The following is a 13273-nucleotide window of genomic DNA, read 5'->3' as shown; positions in this document are numbered from 1 at the left end:
CGCTAAGAAAAGAATTTTGAGGAAGCACCAATATTTAAGTTGTGAGCAGAGGAGAAGGAGGAATAAGCAAAAGAGATTAAGAAAGAAAGATAAGAGAGATGGAAGAACCAGGAGAAATTAGTGACACACAAGCCAATTACCAATGTCTAATGAGGCAGAGTGTCAATATTAGTAACAAACATTTACTTTACAGTTTAAGATGTGCTTTTTGTTTATAGTGAAGTAAAAGATTTTCACATTTAATCTTCATAAGTATAACGAGAACCAAAGAGAGGCCATTAAACTTGGCCTTATGAAAGGCAAAATCAATAGGGTAACAGGAACAGAAAACAGATTGGGGTGGGTTGAGAGAGGCTTAAGAGGTAAAAAAAACAGGGAACTAACTACAGTCATCAAGGAGTTACTATTTCCTAGGCACTGAAATATTAAAAAGGGGATCCCTAGAAAGTGAGTACTTTCACCTGTAAGTTTAAAATGAGTTTTCTGTTTTATTAAGTCATTATGGATTTGTTTTTTAAAAAACTCAAGAGATTGCTGCATCTCTAAGAAAGAGACAAGGTAAAAAATCCTGCAGGTGCCTACATGTAATAGGCATGTAGGGACTGTGTTACCACGATCCAAAAGCAGATTTTCCAGCAACTTAAAAAAAGCATCACTTGAGGATACGGGGAGGGGGAAAGGTAAGCTGGGACAAAGTGAGAGAGTGGCATGGACATATATACACTACCAAAAGTAAAATAGATAGCTAGTGGGAAGCAGCTGCATAGCACAGGGAGATCAGCTCCAGGCTTTGTGACCACCTAGAGGGGTGGGATAGGGAGGGTGGGAGGGAGGGAGACGCAAGAGGGAAGAGATATGGGGACATATGTATATGTATAGCTGATTCACTTCGTTATAAAACAGAAACTAACACACCATTGTAAAGCAATTATACTCCAATAAAGATGTTTAAAAAAAAAAAAGCATCAAAAACTCTAACCAAGGGCTTCCCTGGTGGCACAGTGGTTGGGAATCTGCCTGCCAATGCAGGGGACACGGGTTTGAGCCCTGGTCTGGGAGGATCCCGCATGCCGTGGAGCAATTAGGCCCGTGAGCCACAACTACTGAGCCTGCGCGTCTGGAGCCTGTGCTCCGCAGCAAGAGAGGCCGCAATAGTGAGAGGCCCGCACACCGCAATGAAGAGTGGCCCCCGCTTGCCGCGACTGGAGAAAGCCCTAGCACAGAAAAACGAAGACCCAACACAGCCAAAAATAAATAAATAAATTTAAAAAAAAAAGCAAAAAAACCACCTCTAACCAAGTGTAGGTACCATGGAAGTTAAAATTTTACATAATTATTATATATTAAATATAATAATAAATAATAGCGACAATTTATTTCTTTTTATGGGCTACGCATTATAATAGGCACTTTATATATATTATCTTATTCAGTCTTCCAACTGTGAGGGTCAACAGGTCTTGGATTGGGTGTAGAAGGTAGAAAACAGAGGGAACCTAGGATGACTCAGATTTTCTTTTTGAGCAACTAGATACATCTCACAACCCTGTACTGAGATGGGGAAAATCAGGCTTTGGCGGGAAAAATAAGAGTTCTGTGATGGTCATGTTAAGTTTGAGATGTTTCCTAGACATGGTGGGAAGCTGGACACTGAGCCTACAGCTCAAGAGAAAGGTCAGGGCTAGAGACATAAATTTGTGACTTGCCTACATCTAGATTATATTTAAAGCCATGGGACTGAATATGATCACTTAGGTACAGAATGTAGACAGGGCAGTGGGTGCTGCAGAATACTCAATATTTAGAAGGGTTGAGGAAAGGAAGAGGAGCCTACAAAGCAGTCTGACAGAAAGCAGCCAGAATGTGGGAGGAAACCCAGGAGGGTGTGGGGTTATGGAAGCTAAGAGAATACATTTCAAGACGTGTATGGTCAATTTTATTGAAAACTGCTAAGAGGTCAAGTAAAATAACAGAGAAGTGGCCACTGCAATATGGAAGTCACTGGTGACTGTAGCAAGAGCTACTTGTCAGTAGAGTGGCAGCAATGAGCAGTGAAAGCTCAACTGCAGTGGGCTCGAGAGAGAATGGAGGTAAGCAAATGGAAAGAATGCAGACAAGGTTTTCAAGAAGTGTTGTTTTGTGGGATAGGGAGGGTGGGAGGGAGGCTCAAGAGGGAGGGGATATGGGGATATATGTATACGTATAGCTGATTCACTTTTTTTTTTTAACGTCTTTATTGGAGTATAATTGCTTTACAATGGTGTGTTAGTTTCTGCTTTATAACAAAGTGAATCAGCTATACATATACATATATCCCAATATCCCCCCCCTCTTGCGTCCCCCTCCCACCCTCCCTATCCCACCCACCCCTCTAGGTGGTCACAAAGCACTGAGCTGATCTCCCTGTGCTATGCGGCTGCTTCCCACTAGCTATCTATTTTATGTTTGGTAGTGTATATATGTCCATGCCACTCTCTCACTTTGTCCCAGCTTACCCTTCCCCCTCCCCGTATCCTCAAGTATATTCTCTAGTAGTTCTGCGTCTTTATTCCCGTCTTGCCCCGAGGTTCTTCATGACCATTTTTTTTTTTAAGATTCCATATATATGTGTTAGCATACGGTATTTGTTTTTCTCTTTCTGACTTACTTCACTCTGTATGACAGACTCTAGGTCCATCCATCGCACTACAAATAACTCAATTTCGTTTTTTTTATGGCTGAGTAATATTCCATTGTATATATGTGCCACATCTTCTTTATCCATTCATCTGTCGATGGACACTTAGGTTGCTTCCATGTTGTGGCTATTGTAAACAGAGCTGCAAGGAACATCGTGGTACATGACTCTTTTTGAATTATGGTTTTCTCAGGGTATATGCCCAGTAGTGGGATTGCTGGGTCGTATGGTAGTTCTATTTTTAGTTTTTTAAGGAACCTCCATACTGTTCTCCATAGTAGCTGTATCAATTAACATTCCCACCAACAGTGCACGAGGGTTCCCTTTCCTCCACATCCTCTCCAGCATTTATTGTTTGTAGATTGATGATGGCCATTCTGACCGGTGTGAGATGATATCTCATTGTAGTTTTGATTTGCATTTCTCTAATGATTAATGATGTTGAGCATTCTTTCATGTGTTTGCTAGCAATCTGTATATCTTCTTTGGAGAAATGTCTATTTAGGTCTTCTGCCCATTTTTTATTTATTTATTTATTTATTTATTTATTTATTTTTTAAACATCTTTATTGAAGTATAATTGCCTTACAATGGTGTGTTAGCTTCTGCTTTATAACAAAGTGAATCAGTTATACATATACAATATGTTCCCATTTCTCTTCCCTCTTGCATCTCCCTCCCTCCCACCCTCCCCATCCCACCCCTCTAGGTGGTCACAAAGCACCGAGCTAATCTTCCCGTGCTATGCGGCTGCTTCCCACTAGCTATCTATTTTACATTTGGTAGTGTATATATGTCCATGACACTCTCTTACCCTGTCACATCTCACCCCACCCCCTCCCCATATCCTCAAGTCCATTCTCTAGTAGGTCTGTGTCTTTATTCCCATCTTGCCACTAGGTTCTTCATGGCCTTTTTTTTTTTTTTCCTTAGATTCCGTATATATGTGTTAGCATACTGTATTTGTTTTTCTCTTTCTGACTTACTTCACTCTGTATGACAGACTCTAACTCCATCCACCTCATTACAAATACCTCCATTTCATTTCTTTTTATGGCTGAGTAATATTCCATTGTATATATGTGCCACATCTTCTTTATCCATTCATCTGTCGATGGACATTTAGGTTGCTTCCATGTCCTGGCTATTGTAAATAGAGCTGCAATGAACATTGTGGTACATGACACTTTTTGACCTATGGTTTTCTCAGGGTATATGCCCAGTAGTGGGATTGCTGGGTCGTATGGTAGTTCTATTTGTAGTTTTTTAAGGAACCTCCATACTGTTCTCCATAGTGGCTGTATCAATTTACATTCCCACCAACAGTGCAAGAGTGTTCCCTTTCCTCCACACCCTCTCCAGCATTTATTGTTTCTAGATTTTTTGATGATGGCCATTCTGACCGGTGTGAGATGATATCTCATTGTAGTTTTGATTTGCATTTCTCTAATGATTAATGATGCTGAGCATTCTTTCATGTGTCTGTAGGCCATCTGTATATCTTCTTTGGAGAAATGTCTATTTAGGTCTTCTGCCCATTTTTGGATTGGGTTGTTTGTTTTTTTGATATTGAGCTGCATGAGCTGCTTGTAAATTTTGGAGATTAATCCTTTGTCAGTTGCTTCGTTTGCAAATATTTTCTCCCATTCTGAGGGTTGTCTTTTCATCTTGTTTATGGTCTTCTTTGATGTGCAAAAGCTTTTAAGTTTAATTAGGTCCCATTTGTTTCTTTTTGTTTTTATTTCCATTTCTCTAGGAGCTGGGTCAAAAAGGATCTTGCTGTGATTTATGTCATAGAGTGTTCTGCCTATGTTTTCCTCTGAGAGTTTGATACTGTCTGCCCTTACATTTAGGTCTTTAATCCATTTTGAGTTTATTTTTGTGTATGGTGTTAGGGAGTGTTCTAATTTCATTCTTTTACATGTAGCTGTCCAGTTTTCCCACCACCACTTATTGAAGAGGCTGTCTTTTCTCCAGTGTATATTCTTGCCTCCTTTATCAAAAATAAGGTGACCATATGTGCATGGGTTTATCTCTGGGCTTTCCATCCTGTTCCATTGATCTATATTTCTGTTTTTGTGCCAGTACCATACTGTCTTGATTACTGTAGCTTTGTAGTATAGTCTGAAGGCAGGGAGCCTGATTCCTCCAGCTCTGTTTTTCTTTCTCAAGATTGCTTTGGCTATTCGGGGTCTTTTGTGTTTCCATATAAATTGTGAAATGTTTTGTTCTAGTTCTGTGAAAAATGCCAGTGGTAGTTTGATAGGGATTGCATTGAATCTGTAGATTGCTTTGGGTAGTATAGTCATTTTCACAATGTTGGTTCTTCCAATCCAAGAACATGGTATCTCTCCATCTGTTGGTATCATCTTTAATTTCTTTCATCAGTGTCTTATAGTTTTCTGAATACAGGTCTTTTGTCTCCTTAGGTAGGTTTATTCCTAGGTATTTTATTCTTTTTGTTGCAGTGGTAAATGGGAGTGTTTTCTTAATTTTTCTTTCAGATTTTTCATCATTAGTGTACAGGAATGCAAGAGATTTCTGTGCATTAATTTTGTATCCTGCTACTTTACCAAATTCATTGATTAGCTCTAGTAGTTTTCTGGTAGCATCTTTAGGATTCTCTATGTATAGTATCATGTCATCTGCAAACTGTGACTGCTTTACTTCTTTTCTGATTTGGATTCCTTTTATTTCTTTTTCTTCTCTGATTGCTGTGGCTAAAACTTCCAAAACTATGTTGAATAACAGTGGTGAGAGTGGACAACCTTGTCTTGTTCCTGATCTTAGAGGAAATGGTTTCAGTTTTTCACCATCGAGAATGATGTTGGCTGTGGGTTTGTCATATATGGCCTTTATTATGTTGAGGTAAGTTCCCTCTATGCCTACTTTCTGGAGGGTTTTTATCATAAATGGGTGTTGAATTTTGTCAAAAGCTTTTTCTGCATCTATTTAGATGATCATATGGTTTTTCTCCTTCAATTTGTTAATATGGTTTATCCCAATGATTGATCTGCGTATATTGAAGAATCCTTGCATTCCTGGGATAAACCCCACTTGATCATGGTGTATGATCCTTTTAATGTGCTGTTGGATTCTGTTTGCTAGTATTTTGTTGAGGATTTTTGCATCTATGTTTATCAGTGATATTGGCCTGTAGTTTTCTTTCTTTGTGACATCTTTGTCTGGTTTTGGTATCAGGGTTTTGGTGGCCTCGTAGAATGAGTTTGGGCGTGTTCCTCCCCCTGCTATATTTTGGAAGAGTTTGAGAAGGATAGGTGTTAGCTCTTCTCTAAATGTTTGATAGAATTCGCCTGTGAAGCCATCTGGTCCTGGGCTTTTGTTTGTTGGAAGATTTTTAATCACAGTCTCAATTTCAGTGCTTGTGATTGGTCTGTTCATATTTTCTGTTTCTTCCTGGTTCAGTCTAGGAAGGTTGTGCTTTTCTAAGAATTTGTCCATTTCTTCCAGGTTGTCCATTTTATTGGCATATTGTTGCTTGTAGTAATCTCTCATGATCCTTTGTATTTCTGCAGTGTCAGTTGTTACTTCTCCTTTTTCATTTCTACTTCTATTGATTTGAGTCTTCTCCCTTTTATTCTTGATGAGTCTGGCTACTGGTTTACCAATTTTGTTTATCTTCTCAAAGAACCAGCTTTTAGTTTTATTGATCTCTGCTATCGTTTCCTTCATTTCTTTTTCATTTATTTCTAATCTGATCTTTATGATTTCTTTCCTTCTGCTAACTTTGCGGTTTTTTTTTGTTGTTCTTCTTCTTTCTCTAATTGCTTTAAGTGTAAGGTTAGGTTGTTTATTTGAGATGTTTCTTGTTTCTTGAGGTAGGATTGTATTGCTATAAACTTCCCTCTTAGAACTGCTTTTGCTGCATCCCATAGGTTTTGGGTCGTCGTGTTTTCATTGTCATTTGTTTCTAGGTATTTTTTGATTTCCTCTTTGATTTCTTCAGTGATCTCTTGGTTATTAAGTAGTGTATTGTTTAGCCTCCATGTGTTAGTATTTTTTACAGATTTTTTCCTGTAATTGATATCTAGTTTCATAGCATTGTGGTCGGAAAAGATACTTGATATGATTTCAATATTCTTAAATTTATCAAGGCTTGATTTGTGACCCAAGATATGATCTATCCTGGAGACTGTTCCATGAGCACTTGAGAAGAAAGTGTATTCTGTTGTTTTTGGATGGAATATCCTATAAATATCAATTAAGTCCATGTTGTTTAATGTTATCATTTAAAGCTTGTGTTACCTTATGTATTTTCATTTTGGATGATCTGTCCATTGGTGACAGTGGGGTGTTAAAGTCCCCTACTATGATTGTGTTACTGTCGATTTCCCCATTTATGGCGGTTAGCTTTTGCCTTATGTATTGAGGTGCTCCTATGTTGGGTGCATAAATATTTACAACTGTTATATCTTCTTCTTGGATTGATCCCTTGATCATTATGTAGTGTCCTCCTTTGTCTCTTGCAATAGTCTTTTTTTTTTTTTAATCATTCATCAATTTCATACACATCAGTGTATACATGTCAATCCCAATCGCCCAATTCAGCACACCACCATCCCCACCCCACCGCGGTTTTCCCCCCTTGGTGTCCAAACGTTTGTTCTCTACATCTGTGTCTCAACTTCTGCCCTGCAAACCAGTTCATCTGTACCATTTTTCTAGGTTCCACATACATTCTTGCAATAGTCTTTATTTTCAAGTCTATTTTGTCTGACATGAGAATTGCTACTCCAGCTTTCTTTTGATTTCCATTTGCATGGAATATCTTTTTCCATCCCCTCACTTTCAGTCTGCGTGTGTCCCCAGGTCTGAAGTGGGTCTCTTGTAGACAGCATATATACGGGTCTTGTTTTTGTATCCATTCAGCCAGTCTATGTCTTTTGGTTGGAGCATTTAATCCATTTACATTTAAGGTAATCGATACGTATGTTCCTATTACCATTTTCTTAATTGTTTTGGGTTTGTTATTGTAGGTCTTTTCCTTCTCTTGTGTTTCCTGCCTAGAGAAGTTCCTTTAGCATTTGTTGTAAAGCTGGTTTGGTGGTGGTGAATTGTCTTAGCTTTTGCTTGTCTGTAAAGGTTTTAATTTCTCTGTCCAATCTGAATGAGAGCCTTACTGGGTAGAGTAACCTTGGTTGTAGGTTTTTCCCTTTCCTCACTTTAAATATGTCTTGCCACTCCCTTCTGGCTTGCAGAGTTTCTGCTGAAAGATCAGCTGTTAACCTTATAGGGATTCCCTTGTGTGTTATTTGTTGTTTTTCCCTTGCTGCTTTTAATATTTTTTCTTTGTATTTAATTTTTGATAGTTCGATTAATATGTGTCTTGGTGTGTTTCTCCTTGGATTTATCCTGTATGGGACTCTCTGTTCTTCCTGTACTTGATTGACTATTTCCTTTCCCATATTAGGGAAGTTTTCAACTATAATCTCTTCAAATATTTTCTCAGTCCCTTTCTTTTTCTCTTCTTCTGGGACCCCTATAATTCAAATGTTGGTGCTTTTAATGTTGTCCCAGAGGTCTCTGAGACTGTCTTCAATTCTTTTCATTCTTTTTTCTTTATTCTGCTCTGCAGTAGTTATTTCCACTATTTTATCTTCCAGGTCACTTATCCATTCTTCTGCCTCATTTATTCTGCTATTGATTCCTTCTAGAGAATTTTAAATTTCATTTATTGTGTTTTTCATCATTGTTTGTTTGCTCTTTATCTCTTCTAGGTCCTTGTTAAACGTTTCTTGTATTTTCTCCATTCTATTTCCAAGATTTTGGATCATGTTTACTATCATTACTCTGAATTCCTTTTCAGGTAGACCGCCTATTTCCTCTTCATTTGTTTGGTCTCTTGGGTTTTCACCTTGCTCCTTCATCTGATGTGTGTTTCTCTGTCTTCTAATTTTGCTTAACGTACTGTGTTTGGGGTCTCCTTTTTGCAGGCTCCAGGTTCGTAGTTCCCATTGTTTTTGGTGTCTGTCCCCAGTGGCTAAGGTTGGTTCAGTGGGTTTTGTAGGCTTCCTGGTGGAGGGGACTAGTGCCTGCGTTCTGGTGGATGAGGCTGGATCTTGTCTTTCTGGTGGGCAGGACCACGTCCCATGGTGTGTTTTGGGGTGTCTGTGACCTTATTATGATTTTAGGCAGCCTCTCTGCTAATGGGTGGGGTTGTGTTCCCGTGTTGCTAGTTGTTTGGCATAGGGTGTCCAGCACTGTAGCTTGCTGGTTGTTGAGTGGAGCTAGGTCTTAGTGTTGAGATGGCGATCTCTGGGAGAGCTTTTGCCGTTTGATATTACGTGGAGCCAGGAAGTCTCTGGTGGACCAATGTCCTGACCTCGGCTCTTCCACCTCATAGGCGCAGGCCTGACACCCGGCCCAACACCCTGCACCAAGACCCTGTCAGCCACACGGCCTTACTACATGTGATATACTCTGATTTTTTCTGTTCTTTCAACCTCATGATTGATAACGTTTGGGGGAAAGAATGATATTCCGTTCAAAAGTCAGGTCAAATCCTTATCCACTCATTGATTTCTCAATCCAGGATCTTGATAAATAACCACCAAGCCTTTAAAATCCTTGACAGGTCTGTCTCACTGAAAGGTCTTGATCTCATTACTTCCTTTTTTGAGCTAATGTCTGAAAATGGGGATAGCTTGTAAAACTGGTAAAATATTGGCTTTGATGCTTCCTTATCAACATATACACTCTACATGAAGATTCTTCGCGAAACAGAAGGCTGCTGGGTACTGGTACAGACGGGTAACAGTGCCTTAGGAAGTGACGGAATGACTGCAGGCACCGAGAGTGAGATCACAAAACAAGTTTGTGCTGCCTACTGGTGGCACCTGATTCACAGGTGCTCAATAAATGGCTGTTACTTTCACTAGTCCATAAATTCACTGGGGGCTCCTGGGTTTCTTTCTTGAACAGCCACAACGGAGGTCTGTCTGTGTGCTCTGCAGTCTTCACACAACCAGAGAAGTGGGGTGACTGCACCCCCTGTGCCACATCCACGTGGCAATCTACATCCTTTACAACCCCCTAGCCCCGCCCAGAGACCTTCCACAAGGCTGTAACCCAGGCCTTAGCCGGGCCCTGAGAGACAAGGCTGTGAGGCTGCCCACCTGGAGTAGAAGCTCAGATTGGGCACCACGCTTCCTGGGACCCAGGCAGCCGTTGTCCTAGGGCTGGAGGAACTGCGTGCAGCTTGATTCACTTTGTTATACAGCAGAAACTAACAAAACACTGTAAAGCAATTATACTCCAATAAAGATGTTAAAAAACAAAAAAAGAATGTGTTGTTTTGAATGGAAGAAGAGAAATGGGGCAGTAATTAGAGGAGGATGGGACCATCAAAGGCACTTTTTTTTTTTTGAGATTGAAACTATTAGAGCATATTTGTATGCTGATGGAACTCATCCAGTATTGAGGGAGAAATTAATGATGCCAGAGAAAGGAGTAACTGAGGAGCAAAATTCTTGAGAAAAGGAAATGGCATAGGAACCAGAGCAAGTATGTAAGGAGTGGCCTTTTATGGGAGCAGAGATACTTTATAGATTTTAAAAGAAGATTTTTAAAAGCATATGTGTACAGACATGGAGAGATGAGAAAACTTCATGTCTGATTGCTTCTGTTATCTCTGGTTCAGGAACTGAAGGTAGTGAGCCCACTCCTCTAAATTCCTACAATCCCTGTCGAGGCCCTCCCCCCAGAGGAGCAGGCCTAGTGACCAGTAAGGAACCCTCAGAGTAGTCAAGGGAAGCATGAACGTACTTGCTCTAGTGTCTGACCCAATAAGGCTTCTCTTAGTGCAGTATTTTTCAAAATGTGGTCTCTGGAACCGTGGCATCAGCATCCCCAGAGAATAGGTTAGAAATGCAAATTATCAGGCCCTACTCCAACCTATGTAATCAGAAACTCTGGGGACGGGCCCAGCAATCTGTTTAAACAAGTACTCCAGGTGATTTTGAGAAGTTTGGGAACTACTGTCTTTGCAGAATGCTAAGAGTTTCTTGGAATGTTGATATAGCAATTTCATAGATATGAAAATATCACAATCAAGAGCTTTTCATAATGAACCTAAGTATATGACAAAAGCATTAAAAGCACTGGGATCTAGCTCTGCTTACTTCCTCTTACCTACCTTTGCCCCAAAGGCCAAGCCCAAATCCACAAAACAATCCCATGATTGTCACAGAAATTATTCCCAAGAGATTCAGGCCTCAGATGAAACTGACTCTCTGAAGGCTAATTTCAAATTCTTAAGAAACATGCACTTTGGGAGAAAATAGTACATAACAAGGTGAAACTGAGGGAGATGTTGCAGAAGGATGTTTGATTTGGATTCAGACAGATTGGGGTTCCGGTGTTAGAGCCACCACTTACTAGTGTGTGACCTTGAACAAGTAACTTTTCGGAGCTCATCTGTCTCACCTAAACATATGGAGATGCTGATATGTTACCCTAGAAGGAAGTCCATGCCTACAATTCCTTCTGAGGAAAGAGTGTAAGAAGCTGTTCCCAACTTGCCATGCATTGTGACCCTGGTCACAACTGGTTGGACCAGTAACTTTAGACTAATAGTTCAACATTCCTGTACTTCAGAAAGTGTGATTGTGTCAGAGAGACAGTTTTCTATAATTCTTTATTTTATTCTGTATCCAGAAGTAACCAGAGCTGTCTCTGTTTCTTTGCAACAAACACACAATTACCTCATAGGTTTGTTATGAGAATTACATGAAACAATGTGTGTACAATCTTTAACACAGAGACTGGCACATAACGCTCAATAATGTAGCTCTTCATTATTAATGAGAACTCCAAAGCCATTGGTGCCCCAGGTGATATCAAGAAGCCTTAGCACCCAAATCAAAACCCCACGCTCAGCAGCCCCAAAGTAACTAAGTATAGTCCCAGAGTCATTAAGCCTCATTCCCCATGGCTTTTAGCCCTAAGACTATAATATATATGCTTCGGGGGAATTCACTAAAATCCTAAACTGTAGTTTTTTTCTTGTGCTATTTTGTATGAGTGGAAAGTTTGTCCTTGCTTTCTGGGCTGGAGGGAGTATGGAGAAGCTATATTAGAACTTTTAGAATATGTCGTATGGAAGTTTTCCAGTATAACCCCAGAGTGGGGCCATGACTGGATAGTGAGTTCAGAGTATGGAGGATTCTGCAAACAGGGAGAGGAGCTGAGTATTAGCCCTGCAAAACTGGCCTTGGAACAGGGGAATGATAAAGAGAAATAATGACAAAAGAAGATGGCCTTGATGAGAAGAATCTAGAACAGAGAAGCCATTCAGGAGGCCACAGGTCTAATTTAATCTAAAAGTCCCAAGGCCCTCAACCAGATCAGTGGTGATGGGAAGTAAAAAGTGTGAATGGACACTAAATTGCATTCTGAAGGTCAAGGAATCAAATTAATTTGGTAACTGGATGTAGGGAATGAACAAAAAATGAGTGCTTGACAACAAGTTTGATAGAGTAAGAAATGGTGGTGCCAATGCCAGGTTCAGGGGAATCTCTTTTCATAGAAGCCCTGATTTCATTTTTGGGTTTCTCAAGTTTGAGGTGATCAGGAGATTTTTTTCAGTAGAAATGGTCATAGGGCAGCTGCTAATATGAGACTGGAACTCAGATAAGTGGAAAGAAGATGAGGATGAGATCACCATAAAGGAAACTCTGAAGCCATGCTATTGAAAAAAAAGAGTTCTCAAAGGAGTACAGAGAAAAAATAGAAGTCCAAGGCCCAAGTCTTGGAAACTGCCTTATGTCTAAGAGGTTTGTCTGGGGGTGATAAAGAAAAGCAGACCCAGGGAAAGCAAGAAAAGTGAGTTTGGTAAGTATCTGGAGAGCCAGGCTAATGCCATGGAACAGAAGCCAAGGCAAAGGTTTTCTCTCACCAAAGGCTTCTATGTGGTAACATCTGGAACAGAATGCAGATGTCAATAGCAAAGCACAATGCTGTGGAAGAAACACAAGTGAGTCAGAATTACTCTGGGTAGCCTCTGTAGAGCCTAAATCTTCTGCCAATTGGGCTAAAGTTCACTTAGCAAGATCCATGTAATGACTGATGGCAAGTGTTCACTAACACTATTGCCAGGGGGCAAGCTGATAGGATAGACATGCAGTTCTCTGAGATATGTGGACTTACCTAGCTCATCCCAGAGCTGCCTGCACTTATCTGTCATGGTTGTTCCTTGCTGCCTCCAGAGTGTGAGTCGTGGGTCAGCCATAAACTGCTCAGTTATTAGCGTCAGCATCCTGGCTCCATTGGAATCTCTCATCCGCAGCATCTCTCGAACCTGACACATAAGGAGGGGCAAGAGTTGGTGACTGCACATCATAACAAAGTAGGAGGAGAAAGAAGGGGAGGAGGGGGAGGAGAAGATGAAGTAACTAAGCACAGCATATCCAAAGAGCCAAAAAGAAGGCCTCTTGTTCTGTATGTAAGTTCTTTGCATGTATCAAGAAAGCCTGCTGTGGGCAATGAGATACCACTTCACACTCACAAGGATGGCTAGAATCAAAAAGCCAGATAATAAGTGTTGGCAAGGATATAGAGCAATCAGAACCCTCATAC

General features: G+C 40.3%; 1 protein-coding gene across 1 annotated transcript in view; it reads right to left on the bottom strand.

Moving 5' to 3' along the window:
• ZSWIM5 (zinc finger SWIM-type containing 5) overlaps window positions 1-13273 on the bottom strand; it is a 260279-nt gene that overhangs the window by 38160 nt on the left and 208846 nt on the right. Inside the window, exon 4 of the mRNA XM_082364339.1 lies at window positions 12845-12995. Coding sequence (XP_082220465.1) covers window positions 12845-12995 — 151 coding nt within the window. The remainder of the gene's footprint in view (window positions 1-12844; window positions 12996-13273) is intronic.

The sequence above is a fragment of the Balaenoptera borealis genome, assembly GCF_965194805.1.
Source record: "Balaenoptera borealis genome assembly, chromosome: 1".
NCBI classification, from domain to species: Eukaryota; Metazoa; Chordata; class Mammalia; order Artiodactyla; family Balaenopteridae; genus Balaenoptera; species Balaenoptera borealis.
This window is presented reverse-complemented; position numbering and strand designations above follow the sequence as displayed.